Raw genomic sequence first — 13,307 nt, 5'->3', positions numbered from 1 at the left:
GAAGGCAGGTGCCGCCCCTACCCGGGCCTAAGAACGGATGCACAGGATCACCCCGGCCCTCCTCGGCTCCATTTACCGCACCCCCCACCTCCCTGCGGTGGCGTTTTTGTTTTAATTCATCGGAACTGGTTACAAAACCACACTCCCACGAATACATAAATAAAGAGGGGGGGGTGAGTCGTTGGTGTTTTAAAGAAATTCTCGCAGGGCCTGGCAAGGCAACTGCAAATGCATTTCTGCTGTATCATAATTAACTGTTTGCAAACTTCTGCTGAGAGGATGCGCGCACGGCTGCATCGACTCTATCGCCCTTTCCCTGCTGGCCGGGCGAGACGTGGCCCAGAGGATAAACGCAGAAGTTGCCAGCCATAGGGGGCCAGAAAGATGGAGAGAGGAGTGATAAAGTGTTTGTAAGACTGCACTGCGCCCAACCCGGCTTCGCACGAGCTAAGCATCCACCCCACGCCGCGGTCCGAGTCCCACCGCCTGTCACGGTCCCTTTAAGAGCTAGCGCGCGGCCCCGCCCCGCTGGCCCTCACCTTCCCTAGCAACCGCCCCCGGGGAGGAGGAAGTCCTGGTAACGGCGAGACTGCCTGGAGGGTCACGTGACTCTCGCAGCTGGAACGCGAGCGCGCGCCCCGCCGCGCGCCCGCCCGTCGGGGCCTGTGCGCTGCGGCGCGTGCGCGAGCGGTGCAGCACCGGCCGCGGGAGCAGGGAGTATTATGGGCTGTGGGTGCTGCTGAGCAAGATGGAGCTGTCTGCAGTGGGCGAGCGGGTCTTCGCGGCCGAATCCATCATCAAACGGCGGATCCGAAAGGTAAGCCGCCTCCCGGGACGGGACGCCTCACCCAGCAGCCGGTGCCGGGTCGACGGGCCGTCGGGGCTAAGAGGTACCGCTAACCCCGGCTCCCTGTCCGCCCCCGCGCCGCCTCCTCCTGGCGTCCCCGCATCCTCCCCGCCCCCACTCCCCCCTTTTTCTCTTCTCTTTTTCAGGGACGCATCGAGTACCTGGTGAAATGGAAGGGGTGGGCTATCAAGTGAGTGTCGCGGGGTCCGGAGGCAGGGGGGAGGGGAGGCAGCGGACACCCGGGCCTTTTTTTTCCCGTGGGGGGTGCACACGTTTGCTCGCTTGCGTGTTCCTCTGCCTCTCAGGTTTTCATTTTTATTTTGTGCATGTGTGACTCGGCAGGTACAGCACTTGGGAGCCCGAGGAGAACATCCTGGACTCGCGGCTCATTGCTGCCTTCGAGCAGAAGTGAGTTTAGGAAGCTGGCAGGGGCGGCGGGCCGAGGCTGGGCTGGGGCGCCGCGCGGGGAAGCGGGAGAGCTGGGGAGCAGAGCGCGGAGTGGGGCCCGGGAAGGGGCTCTTTCTAACCTTCGGCGTTTCTCGGCCGCAGGGAGAGGGAGCGTGAGCTGTATGGGCCCAAGAAGAGGGGACCCAAACCCAAAACTTTCCTCCTGAAGGTAACCTGGCCAAGCCCCAGCAGCCCTCTCTCGGGCCCCTAGCCCTGGCTCAGCACGGGGCCTGCGAGGGAGGGACAGATCCGCCGCAGGCAGACCTTTCCAGAGGGGCCCGAGCCGGGCAGGGGGTGCTTGCGAGCCCCTGGCAGCAGGCCTCTCCAACTCTAGCTCCACTTCCAGCTCCAGCTCCAGCTGGAGGGGCCTGGGAGTTGGAGGGGGTGGGAGTGGGGAGGGAGGGGGGTAAACCTCGCAGACAAAACCAGGGTCTGGGGAGGCCAGCAGGGCTCCAGGAGGGGGGGTGAGGTAGGTGGGGGCTGCCCACCTGAGGGCATGGCAGGGAGTCCGTCTGCAGATGAGAGCCCTCATCTCCCCGAGCCTTGAGCGGGTAGAGCCAGCTGTATTGTGGTCTTCCTCATGGCAGGGACCCGGGAGGCACTTGACCTGCCTCCAGCATCCCTCTATCTTAGGATTTGCTCCACAAGCCTCCCGCCTCACTGGGGCATCCAACTTGAATCGGACCTTCAATTACCTTGCTTTGAGTTTATCACTTGGTCTGGGCTGCTGCTACAGAGCTCAGAGCCTCAGTTTCCCCCCGCCCCTGGCTGTTTCTGGAGATTCTAATGAGAATGGGGAGTGGGGAAATGAAAGCATAACATATGAGCCCTGGCAAGGGAGGGAAACCTGGCTCCAGGGGAAGCCATCTTAGAGTTTTGGGGGTTTTATTTTGTTTTCAGTGAGAAAGAACGGTCTGGGAAAGAAAGGTGAGATGACCCGAGGAGCAGGCAAGGCTGCAGGCAGGTCTCCCCGGGCAACCACAGTCTCCCCATTAGTACTAAAGTTGTCACAGGGCTCCTTCCCACCCAACAGCCTGTGATTTTGTGGCAGTTGGCATAGGAAAGGCAGGGAGAACTCTGCAGAGAAGAGTCTATGCAGAATGCAGAACCTCAGAATCTCCAGTTTGTCCAAAAGGCTCAAAACTCAAGGAAGGTAGGGTGGGCCTCTCCACATGCCCCCACCCCCCAAAAAGGACTGCGTATGTATAAAGGTTTGTTTTGGACATAAAGCAGAAGTAAAAGAAATGTTGGTTTCCAGAATTGCATATTTATGTGACTCCTGACCCATATGCACATTTAGGGGAATAATGGACTGACCTTAACCCTCCAAGCTACTTAACCGGGATGGGGCGGAGCCGCTGCGGGGTGGGCGGGCTGTGGACAGCCCGTCAGTGCAGCTGCTACACCCTCTAGCGGTGAAGCAAGTAATGACCATGAGCGTTGATTCACAAAAATTCCCCCCGACCCCCACCCCCACCCCCGCCGCCACAAAGCTCTAGTGCCTGAGCTGGCTATGGGCCTAACAGTGCCGAGCCCCTACGTGGATTATCTTCTTAATCCTCTCAACAACTCTATGAAGTGGGGAGTATTATCCCTATTTCACAGATGAGAAAATCAAGGCCCAGAGAGGGGAAATGACTTACCTGAGGTCTCACCCCCAGCTTCCTGGCTTCATCCTATCTCTTTTTCTTCACTCTGGTCCCTCAGACAGTGCACGTCAGATTAAGGGGGCAAGGTGCACACATAAACAAAACTATGAAGACTGCAGAGTTGGTAGGGCAGAGGATGGAGAGGTAGATGAGAGGACCTTGATGTGGACCCTAAAAACAGGCAGCAGGAGGGTGATAAAGGTATTTGCAAGGGGTGATAGAGGTCAGCTTGGTCTGAACCCATTGCTCTGAGAGGCAGTGTGTATGGCAAATAAATTGCACTCAGGACTTAGGAACAACTCAGAAGGGAATAAGCACCTGTGAGGTAGATTGCATTATCTCCATTGTACACATGGGAAAACTGAGGCTGGAGAGGTTAAAGAACTTGCAGTGGTCACAGAGAGTGAGTGGTAGAGTCCGGGTCTCTCCCCTTCCATAGTGTCTGTCATACATGCCAACCCTTCAAAGCCATGCCTGTCAGCCAGTCAGAGTGCAGTAAACGTGTTGGCTGTCGTTAATCATTTTTAATTCTCAACCTGGGAAGGGGAAAGAAGGAAGGGTAAACCAGTCCCTTTTTAAAAAAAATTTAGAAATCTAGTACCTTGAGTACCTGCTTGGTGTCAGGCACTGTGCTAAGCAAATAACACTCTTACCTGGTGGTCGCAGGAGGCCCACCACGCTGGGGTTTCATCCTGGATCTGAGACTTGTCACACTTTGACATTCCCCAGGATTGTCCATTGCTGAACACTGGCAGAACTAAAATTACAGGGGTCCCAGAGCTCAGGCTGTACACCAAGTAAATGCTCACCCTCTGCGGGGATCAGAAAGGGTGAGGTTTCCTAAGCTTCTACAGGGGTAAACCTGCAAAAGGCTTTCCCCAGCCTTTGGGAGGAGGTGTGAGGGAACCAGTCCCTGACTCCGCTTGGCGGGGAAGCCAGGGGAGGGGCAGCCCTGGAACCCTGGGAAGGCTGGCCTTGTGTGCTGCCACCTGGTGGCCGAAGAGATTGTTGACCAAGCAACTCCAGGAGCCTTCCGGTGTGGCCAGGAGGGCCATGTGGCCTTACTTGTGCTTCTCCCACATTCTAAACGAAGATACTTTAACTCAGTAAGTAAGTCAGCAAACACCTCTTCTGGGGGTTGTGGCCAGATTCAATGTAGTCTTGTCTGAGGGACATACAGGTTACATCCCAGTTAGTGGTTAAGCATCCAGCACTTTGGGGTAAGAGGTTGAGAGGCCCCAAACCATAGATCCCACTCTCAGGGAGCTTATAGACTGAATATGGGAATACTTCCTCTCAGCCACCAGTCCTCCACCTGGACCAAGGCTGTCACTGCCTAACCGCTGCCCCCTAGGAGCTGGGCTGTCTGCAGAACACAGATCACCCACCTCTGCCCTCCGTCCAGCCGTTGCTTTCAGTCCCTTGGCCGTCTGCATCCTCTCATCCCTGGGATCTCCGCCTCCTCTGTTTGTCGTAGTCCTTCCGCAGGCCACCTGGGTCTCTGCAGCCACCTGGGGCCCCATCAAGCTCAGGAAAGAGCAGGGTTCTCTCCTACTTAGGCTTATCCTCCAGGACTGGGGCTGTGCTCCTCCAGGCCCAAGCTTCCTTTTCTGCATTGAATCATCCTTCACCCTAATTGCCTGTTACGTGGCTTCCCATGAGCACAGCCCCCCGGGGGGTAGACACTGTGTTTGTACTAACAGCCCCAGTAGCTGGCATGTGACTCATCAGTACTCTCTTAGTGAAGGAAGGACTGGCCATGGAGGATGGCTTGTATGGCTGTGAGAGTCTCTTACCCTGAACACAGGGTCTCTGAGGGCCCTGCTACAACCCGTATCTCCCATGAGGTAGCAGGGGAGCTGCTACAGAGCCCCGGGGCTGCATAGGGTTCACACCTGGGAGTGCAGCTGGGCCAGGGACCTGGGACAGTTACCTCTGACTGCCCACAGGCCTTTGCTCAGCCATCCTGCCCCTAGGTCATACTGGCGCAGAGGATTTGGAGTGACCAATCCTGCTTCTTAGTCTATTCCTACCAGACCTGTGTCTAACAGGGGTGGATTCTAACCCGGACTTTAAGTGCTGGTTTTGGAATCCTTTGGCACCAACTCACTCAGACCCAGGCCCTGAGCCAGGCCCTAGGCAGACAGATATCGGACCCAAGAGGGGAAGCACAGGGGGCCAGGAGTACAAAGGAGGGGCCGAGGGTCTGTCACAGGGGCAATGAGCAGGCAGGAAGGCATGTCGAAGGTGGAGGAGGCAGAAGGAGAGAGCGCAGTGCATTTGGGACCCTGCAAGTGAGGGCTGGAGGGAGCCTGGAGGGGCTTCCCTCTCCTTTCTGTCACCAGGAATTGGTCCGTGGAGGAGTGACAGAACAGGGTTTTGTCAGAGGCTTCTGAACAAAGGGCTGTTCTCTTCTGGACAGTGTCCCTATTGTGGACACTCTGTCAGCAAGGGCAGCCACCGACCCATCCGTCCTGGGGGTCCACAGCCAAGCTTCCAAAGGTAATGAGTTGAGCCTGGGCCAGGGCCTGACATGCCCTCCAACCTCATGTACTTCGCTTCACTTGTGTGAATCGGTTTCCTCTTATCTCTAAGATGGGGTCACAAGCACCCCTGGTTCTGTTACTCTCATGATGGTTTAGTGAGACTGACCTCGTGGGTGGCTGGCAGTTCAGAGCAGGCGGGTGGGAAGCTGCGCCCCAGTCCAGCCCTTCCTCTGCTCTGCAGGCACGGGCCCAGGCAGAGGCCCTCCGCATCAGCGACGTGCATTTCTCCGTCAAGCCGAGCGCCAGTGCCGCCTCGCCCAAGCTCCACTCCAGCGCAGCAGTGCACCGGCTCAAGAAGGACATCCGCCGCTGCCACCGCATGTCCCGCCGCCCCCTGCCCCGTCCGGACCCCCAGGGTGGCAGCCCTGGCCTACGCCCACCCATCTCGCCTTTCTCTGAGACAGTACGCATCATCAATCGTAAGGTAAAGCCTCGGGAGCCCAAGCGGAACCGTATCATCCTGAACCTGAAGGTGATCGACAAGGGTACGGGCGGAGGGGGTGCTGGGCAGGGGGCCGGGAGCCTCGCCCGCCCCAAAGTCCCCTCGAGGAACCGCGTCATCGGCAAGAGCAAGAAGTTCAGCGAGAGCATCCTGCGCACCCAGATCCGCCACATGAAGTTTGGCACCTTCGCGCTGTACAACAAGCCCCCGCCCAGCCCTCTGCCATCCCCAGCAGCCAGCAAGGCTGATGCCACTGCCTCCCCGGGCCCAGGGCTGCTCCTGGCCGCCCCCGCTGCCCCCTATGACGCCCGCAGCTCCAGCTCCTCTGGCTGCCCCTCACCAGCACCACAGTCCTCCTCTGACCCCGACGATGTGCCCCCCAAGCTGCTCCCCGAGACCATGAGCCCACCTGCCCCCGACTGGCGGGAGCCTGAGGTGCTCGATCTGTCCATCCCTCCCGAGGCGGCCGCCACAAGCAAGAGGGCACCTCCCGAGGTCGCTGCTGCCACCAGCCAGGCACTTCCCACAGCCCCTGAGCCTGCCAGTGCCTCCTCCGAGCCTGAGGCTGGGGACTGGCGCCCTGAGATGTCACCCTGCTCCAATGTGGTGGTCACCGATGTCACCAGCAACCTCCTGACAGTCACTATCAAGGAATTCTGCAACCCTGAGGATTTCGAGAAGGTGGCTGCTGGGGTAGCAGGTGCTGCAGGGGCTGGTGGCAGCAGTGGGGTGAGCAAGTGAGGGGGCTCCACCAAGGAGGGGGGCTTTGGGGGGGCCCTCCTGCCCAAAGTCATACTCTTGCTCCCACCCCCACCCCCACCCTCAGACACCTCTGCCTGTGCTTTGCTTTTTTCAAATGGCTCGGTGTCGACCCCGGGATGGGGCTGGGCAGCTGGAGCCCCCTGAAGCCCAGTGGGAGGGGCAGTCCCGGAACGGGTTGGCAGGGGGTAGGGCAAGCGCACTGGGAAATACTCTCTTGTGTCCCAGCTTCCTCCCTGCCTATGCACAGTAGGGACTGCTGGGAGGCTCCTGGGGAGCCCCAGAACCTGGGGTTCAGCTGCCCCCTCCACATCCCACACGGTCTTTCCCCAGCTTGCTTCCAGCTCTCACGCACAGCATCTGACTTCTCGGTGCTACCCCAGCAGCTGTGGGGCCCCTTAGGAGACCCCTCCCAGTGGGGGCACTGTCCTTTCCCTTCCTCCAGATGGCTGGGCAGGAGGGCAGGAGGGCAAGGCCTGGACAGAGGTCGAGGCCGCCCTCGGCCCCTCCCTCCACAACAGCGAGGTAGGCGGGAGCAGGGCTAGAGGCATGGGTCTCCCTGCTACTTTCAGAAGAGACCCAAGCAGGTCCCTTAGGCACCATCCCATCTCTTTCCCAAGCCCTGTCTTGAAGGTGGGTGGAGTGGCAGGAGCTCCTCACTCTGCCACAGCCTCCCAGCATCTAGAGGCCCTTCCTGTTTGGACCAAAGGTGCTACAAGCGCCTGCTGTGGAAACTTGGGGCTGTGCATGTGCAGCTGTGGCCCCTCGGGCAGTTTGTACATGTATCCATGTGTGCACTTCTGGGGGGTAGCATGGTGGAAGGCATGGACCTTCCCCTGCCATCAGCTGGGCCTGAGACCTAAGTCTGAGGAGTGTACTGTGGAGGCCACAGGCCAACCCTTCCATTCCAGGGGTGCAGGGGGCATGCACTGCACACCCCATGCCCTTCTCCTGTGGGCAGTCAGCCCGACTAGTCAGGTCTTCACTGCAGGACATGGTGCGGCGGGGACTGAGGTAGAGAGGGGAGATCCCTGGCCCAAGTATCCCCTTCCTCCCGGGAGTCTGGAGGCAAGGAGGCAGCCTGGAAGCCTTCCTGAGGGTCCTCAGCTTCTCCCACCCCCTCCCTCCTGCTGACTGCAGAGGTGTCCTCACAGCCCAGCCCGCTTGGCGCAGCAGGAGGCCTGTGCCACCCTGGGCAGCTTCTCTCTCTCTGTGTTGCCAAGGGAGCCAAGGTATCCATGCCAGTGGCAGAGACCAAAGCCCCAGTTTTAGTCCAGGCACTGGGCAGGTAGGCAGGCCAAAGCAGGGCACCAAAGAGGGGCCTGTGTTCTTCAGGAGAGTGAGGGTGGCAGGCCCAGGGGCCTGGTGCGTGGGGGAGGCAGCCCCACTGGTCAGCCCTGGACTCTGTTGGGCCTACTTTGGCGTGAATGGCGTGTCTCTGTGGCTCGAGGTCACTTTTCCCAGGTGTGGGCAGCGGTAGTTGTCTCAGCGCAGAAGCAGCATGACGAAAGGTAGGAGGCGGCAGAGGGAATCCTGATTGGTAATAGTGTCTTTGTCTTAAGTGTGGGAGGACTCCTGCTTCTGAGCCTCCCTGCCCAGGGCTGTGGCGTGGCCCCTGCCCCTCCCTCCCTGCTCCAGGCTGTAGAACGAGGGCCCTTGCAGGGCTTGCGGGCTGGCACTCCTGGACCCCTCCCCACCCTGCCCTTTGTGTTGGCTCTGTGGCCGTCCAAGTGCCAATTGGCTTCCCCCCAAATAAGGGCTGGTATTTCTCCTCTCCTTAGAGGTGATTTCCCCCCTGACTCCACACCCCAGGTGAGTGACCACCTGGGTGCCAATTACAGGTGTTTCCAGAGACCATAGAAATGTGTTTTCCTGAGAGTCTGTGTCATTCGTGACTTTTTTTGTAAAGAAGTTGTGTTTTCAGAGGTGATTTTATGACAGGAAACTGAAAGAATTAGTTTTGCAAAAAAAAAAAAAAGGAAAAAAAAGAAAAAAGAAATAGAAAAAAATACTGTGGGATTCCTATGGGGTGGGGTGGGGGGGAGAAAGAGATATTTAAAGAAAAACTAGTAACGCAGTGATTGCACAGGTGAGGTGGCAATGTTAGGACAGGAGATGGAGTCCTCAGCCCGGCTGGCGGGTGCCCGGGGTCATGCCGACTGCCCTCCCTCCTGTCCTGGGCCCAGACTCCACACCTGTCCTTGCTCAAAGGGGAAGATGACAGCTTTTCCCAAAGGAACTAGCCAGAAGCTGCAGGGGCCAGGCAAACGGAGCTGGGGCGTGGGGAGGTGGGGGTCGTTGCTGAGACCCGTCATTGGTAACTTTGTCCAGAAGGCTGGGGAGTAGGTACAGGTGGTTTTGTTGCTCTCTTCCGTTCCTTTGCCGGCTTGTTGGACCATTTGGTTCCTGTCACCGCCACCCCATGGGGGCATCTCCGTCCCCATTCCCCCAGAGACCGTGATACCCCTGAGCTTCCTTGGCTAGACAGGGAAGGCATGCAGGCCTCAGGAAGACAGGAGCTGTGAGCTCCGGGAGAGTCTTAGGTGGCACCCCTAAGGGGTGGTGGGGTGTCACCACGGGGAGGAGGGAATGCCTGCCTCTCTCTGCCGTGGGCAGGCTGCTGCCCCTGGTCCTCAGCCATGCAGCCCCACCTCGGCGCATGCAGAGCCCTGCGGTGCTGGGGCCTGAGTGGGCTCAGGGTCAAGAGCAGGCAGAACCCTCCTTTGCCTCTCTCCCAGGGTGGCTCTGAGCAGGGGCCCACGAGCCCCCACACAACTCGCTTCCACGGTCAGCCTCTCACGGGCCCTTCCCCCTGCTGCTTCTCCATTTGCCTCATCACCACGCAGAAGTGCAGTCTGGTTTGCTTTATTTTTATATGTGTAATACTCTGCAAAGCCTTGCTCTCCATGTCTAATAATGGTTAGGGCACCAGTGATCTCCCCTTCAGTGCCACCCCTTCCCTACCCATGTGTCATAGGGAGCAGTGAGATCTGGTGTCTGGTTTGAGATGGGAAGTTGGGACCTATCCCTGCCTCATTCCCCTTCCTGACCCTCATTTTGCCTTTCTGTGAAATGGGTGCATTGGGCGGCCAGGCCTCTTCGTAAAGCTCTGCTGGTGTCCAGGCAGCTGCTGAGGAGTGTCTGGCTGGGGCCGCAGGCACTGGGGCCTCCAGCCTCCCACAGCCCCCTTTCATTCACGCCTTGCAAAGGGGCGAGGGTCAAAATGAGCTCCATGCTTGCTCTGTTCTGGGAGGAGGTGACCTAGTCCCCACCTCAGTGTGAGGTGGGGCAGAGCAGGAGGCGTCACCCCTTTCAACAGACGAGGAGATGGGCTCCGAGGGGCAAAGCTGCTTCGCTGGGGTGAAGCGCCCAGCCTTGCTGGCATTTTGGGAAAAGCCCCTTTCAAAGGTGGGACCCAGGCCCTGGCACCACGGAAAGCCTGTGGGCCACCCCCAAGCCAGGCGGCCCTGAGCGAGGGGTCAGCCCAGAGGAGGAAACTTAGCTCGGGAGCTGGGCTGCCAGCAGCCTTTTCAGCCTCTGGGGACCCGTGTAGACTCACCGCCTTCCCCACTTCTTCGAGTTTTCTTGTTTTTTCTTTGTTTTGGGGGGTTTTTTGCACTTGGCCCTGGCCCAGCCGGACAGCGGAGCCCTGCCCAGTCAGTCCCACTTTCGGGCTCCCGTGCACTAGCCCAAGGCATCTTCTTGGGGGCTTGTATGGTTTAAGGAATCACTTTTAAAAGGTAAGGAAAGTGTTTTAAAGGTTTTGTTTTTTCTTTATCTGCATCTCCTCTCAGATCCAGAAAACCTACAAATAGGGGCTAAAACTCCAGGAGAGGGTCTCCCCAGCCTGAGCCCATCAATAGGGGGACAGGCTGGGTGGGGACTGAGGACCCCATCTTCCAGGCCTGTGGGGTCCTGCCCTGCCTTAAAGGAGTGAGCACCCCACTCCAACAGTGAGTGGGTGCCCTTTGGCTAGGCAAAGGGGGGACCGGTGGTCTAATAAGGGACCCCCCTACAAGAGGCCACGGTACAAGGAACGAGGTCTGGGCTTACTCCTGCTGTAGGGTGGAGTGGAGATGGAGACGTCTTTCTGTTGGTTTTAATTTAAAAACACAAAGGCCTAAAGAAATGTATCTTATAATTTTTTTTTAATTTTTGAGAAGTTCATTTAATGAATTGTGCACGAATGAATTCTATATATATAAAATATACGTATATAGCTCTATATTTGGGGAGGGACGCTGTCTCCTTTTTCTCTTTCTCATTTTAAAAATGAAGTGTCGTTGCCTTTGTCCGTGGTTCAACCGTCCAGCTCCCAGCTGGCTAAACGTTTTGCCTCCAGTGCTTAAAGACAGGAGGCTGGTAGGGTTGGCAGGAGACCGGAAGCAGAGGCGCCGCCCCTGCGTGGGGCGGGTCTCCCAGGCCCCTAGCTGCTCTCGCAGAGGTTGCAGGTGGAGATGGCGGCTTATCTGGGTGTGGGTTTGGTTCTGTTCTGGGTTTGGTTGTTTCTGGGCTGGGGGAGGGGGGTTTGTGCCGGTTACTCTTGTCTTGTTCGTTTTGTTCTGCTGCTCTTCAATATTGTATCAATGCCAGGAAGTGGGGGTGAAAAGCTGCTTTCACCCCCCAAATAAATTGTCACATTCCGGAGCTAAGGTCTAGCGGTGGGGATGAGTGTGTGTCTGTCTCACTTCTTCTGGCTGTGACTGGTCTTTCAAAAGCATCAGGCCTGCTTCTCCTGCTACTCGTGTGGAGAGGGCTCCCTGCCCCCCAGCTGTGGCAGGCCAGCACGCTGGCCAGGCCCACGCTCCCCACCTCCCACACTCCCTCCGCCTCACACCCTGTAAGTGAGCAAAGCTGAGATCAGAACCCCCTACACGGGAAGCAGGTCCTTGCCACTTCCTGGAACCTGGAGAGCACCTCTGGGCAGGCACGTGCCACTGCCCGCTCCCCAGATCCTGCCCCCAGGAGCAGGGATGGTGGGGCTGGAACCCTAACAAGCTTGTCTGCACAGAGCCTGGGAGAGAGCCGCCCAGGGTGGGGGCCCTGGGCACTTTTCCAGTGCATCCCAATTGGACACAATGTTGATAACAAGGACCTGCCTTACGGTTCAGAGACACATTTGTTTTCTGGGCACTGTGTGCCTTCTCTGTTAGACAAGCAGACGTGAGGAGCCCTCTCCCAACTTAGGGTGCTCCGCAGGGTTCAAAGCAGCAGCCCCAGACCAACTCCACACCTTCCTTAAGGGCCCATGGCTCTGCCTGTGAGCTGTGTGTCAGTATGTCCACGGCCACCCATGTACCAGGCCTCAAACAGGTGTCACCCTTGAATCACCTTGCTCACTACCCCACCTCCTTATGAAATCCCCCGTGTCTCACTTCTCGAGCATCGGCCCACCCTGCATCCCCCACCAATCCTGAACACTCCTTCGCAAGGCACCCAGGTCTGCCAGGCTCTGTTCCTGCCTGTACCACCCCTGTCTCACTCCAGCCACTGGGTCTGGCAGCCCCTGCCTCAGGCCTGTAGGGAGCCGGCTGCCTCAAGACCATCCCAAGTCCTCAGCCTGGCAGACCTGGAGTGCGGGAGGCTCCCACTCCCCTCAGTACTCCCCCGAGCACAGGCCTGTGGACTTGTCCCTCCCCGTCCCTGAGGATGGGACATCCCCACTCTACCCATAGTTCCTAGCTCAGCACTTGACACAGGGCAAGCCCTTCATTCATCTTTTCTCTGATTGTCACCAAGCTTGGTCCTCCTCCCTTGATGACAGTGGGTCAGTGAGGCTTGGGAGCTGATGAGCAGCAGGCCTGGGGTCCCAGTGCAATTCATCCAGTTGGCCCTGGGCCAGCAGACAAATGCAGGCGAGTCCCTGTCCAAACATCCTAGACATGGGCCATGGAAGCCAGACGGGTGGAAAGGAGGGCACGAGTAGGTGGGAAGGTGCTCCTCGGTGGCACCTGCCGTATCACCCTTACCTTGCCTCCGCCACGTCACCCCACCTGGCTCCATGTTCTGTTCTTCAAAAGTCCTCAATACCTACTAAAAACCCAGCAACCGTGAGTTGTCAGCACCCTACTACATGCCAAGCACCAGGGAGCACTTTACCAGCCACCTCTCCCACCCCTGCCACCCCTCCTCAGTGCCCAGTGAGGGCTCGAGGGGTGAGTCAGTGCCATGCCAGGAAGGTCAGAGCTGAAGCAGTCACTCAGTTCGTTTGCCCAATGTGCACGGCTATGACAAGGGCGTTCCTCTGGCCGCACTCCTTGTTCCCCAGCGCCGTGCTCTCTCAGTCCGAGAATATGGGGCTGCCCTTGTGAGTCAGGTGTGCTCAGACATTATGATCACTATCTTATCACAAGTCATGCCACTACTAAGCAGCTACGACTGTGTCTTAATTACAGGTGTAAGTGTGACCATGGCAGCTTATTAAGGTGGATGGGAGGGCTTGTGAGAGCTGTCAGGACAGCTCGGCTCAGAGAGCCTAACACCCCATCCGAGATGAGTCCCCGTGCAATGCTGACCTAGCCCCTGCCCCTTACCCTATTCCTGGGCCGCTCCAGGGGGGCAGGTCAGCCGTGGGGTGGTGCTCAGGATCGCAGCAAGGGAAGGAGTAGAGGTTGGGA

The 13,307-nt window shown here is 58.2% G+C and overlaps 1 protein-coding gene across 1 annotated transcript; it reads left to right on the top strand.

Moving 5' to 3' along the window:
• Positions 1-631: 631 nt before the first annotated feature.
• CBX6 (chromobox 6) lies at positions 632-11,342 on the top strand. Its single transcript, XM_017664062.3, has 5 exons — positions 632-817; positions 994-1,037; positions 1,190-1,255; positions 1,397-1,463; positions 5,671-11,342. Exons 1-5 carry the CDS (start codon positions 749-751, stop codon positions 6,670-6,672), a joined length of 1,248 nt encoding a protein of 415 aa, XP_017519551.2. The 5' UTR covers positions 632-748; the 3' UTR covers positions 6,673-11,342.
• The last annotated feature ends 1,965 nt before the right edge of the window (positions 11,343-13,307 follow it).

This window comes from Manis javanica, chromosome 10, assembly GCF_040802235.1.
Source record: "Manis javanica isolate MJ-LG chromosome 10, MJ_LKY, whole genome shotgun sequence".
In the NCBI taxonomy this organism is placed as follows: domain Eukaryota; kingdom Metazoa; phylum Chordata; class Mammalia; order Pholidota; family Manidae; genus Manis; species Manis javanica.
The sequence above is the reverse complement of the archived record's forward strand: the minus strand, read 5'-3'. Positions and strand labels throughout refer to the sequence as shown.

What these genes read in the sequence shown, in the direction of transcription:
- CBX6 (XM_017664062.3), top strand. Translation starts at nt 749, where the DNA reads ATGGAGCTGTCTGCAGTGGGCGAGCGGGTCTTCGCGGCCGAATCCATC. An exon ending in TGGAAGGGGTGGGCTATCAA is followed by an intron (nt 1,038 to 1,189) that starts GTGAGTGTCGCG and finishes GTGACTCGGCAG; the next exon opens with GTACAGCACTTGGGAGCCCG. An exon ending in CCAAAACTTTCCTCCTGAAG is followed by an intron (nt 1,464 to 5,670) that starts GTAACCTGGCCA and finishes TCTGCTCTGCAG; the next exon opens with GCACGGGCCCAGGCAGAGGC.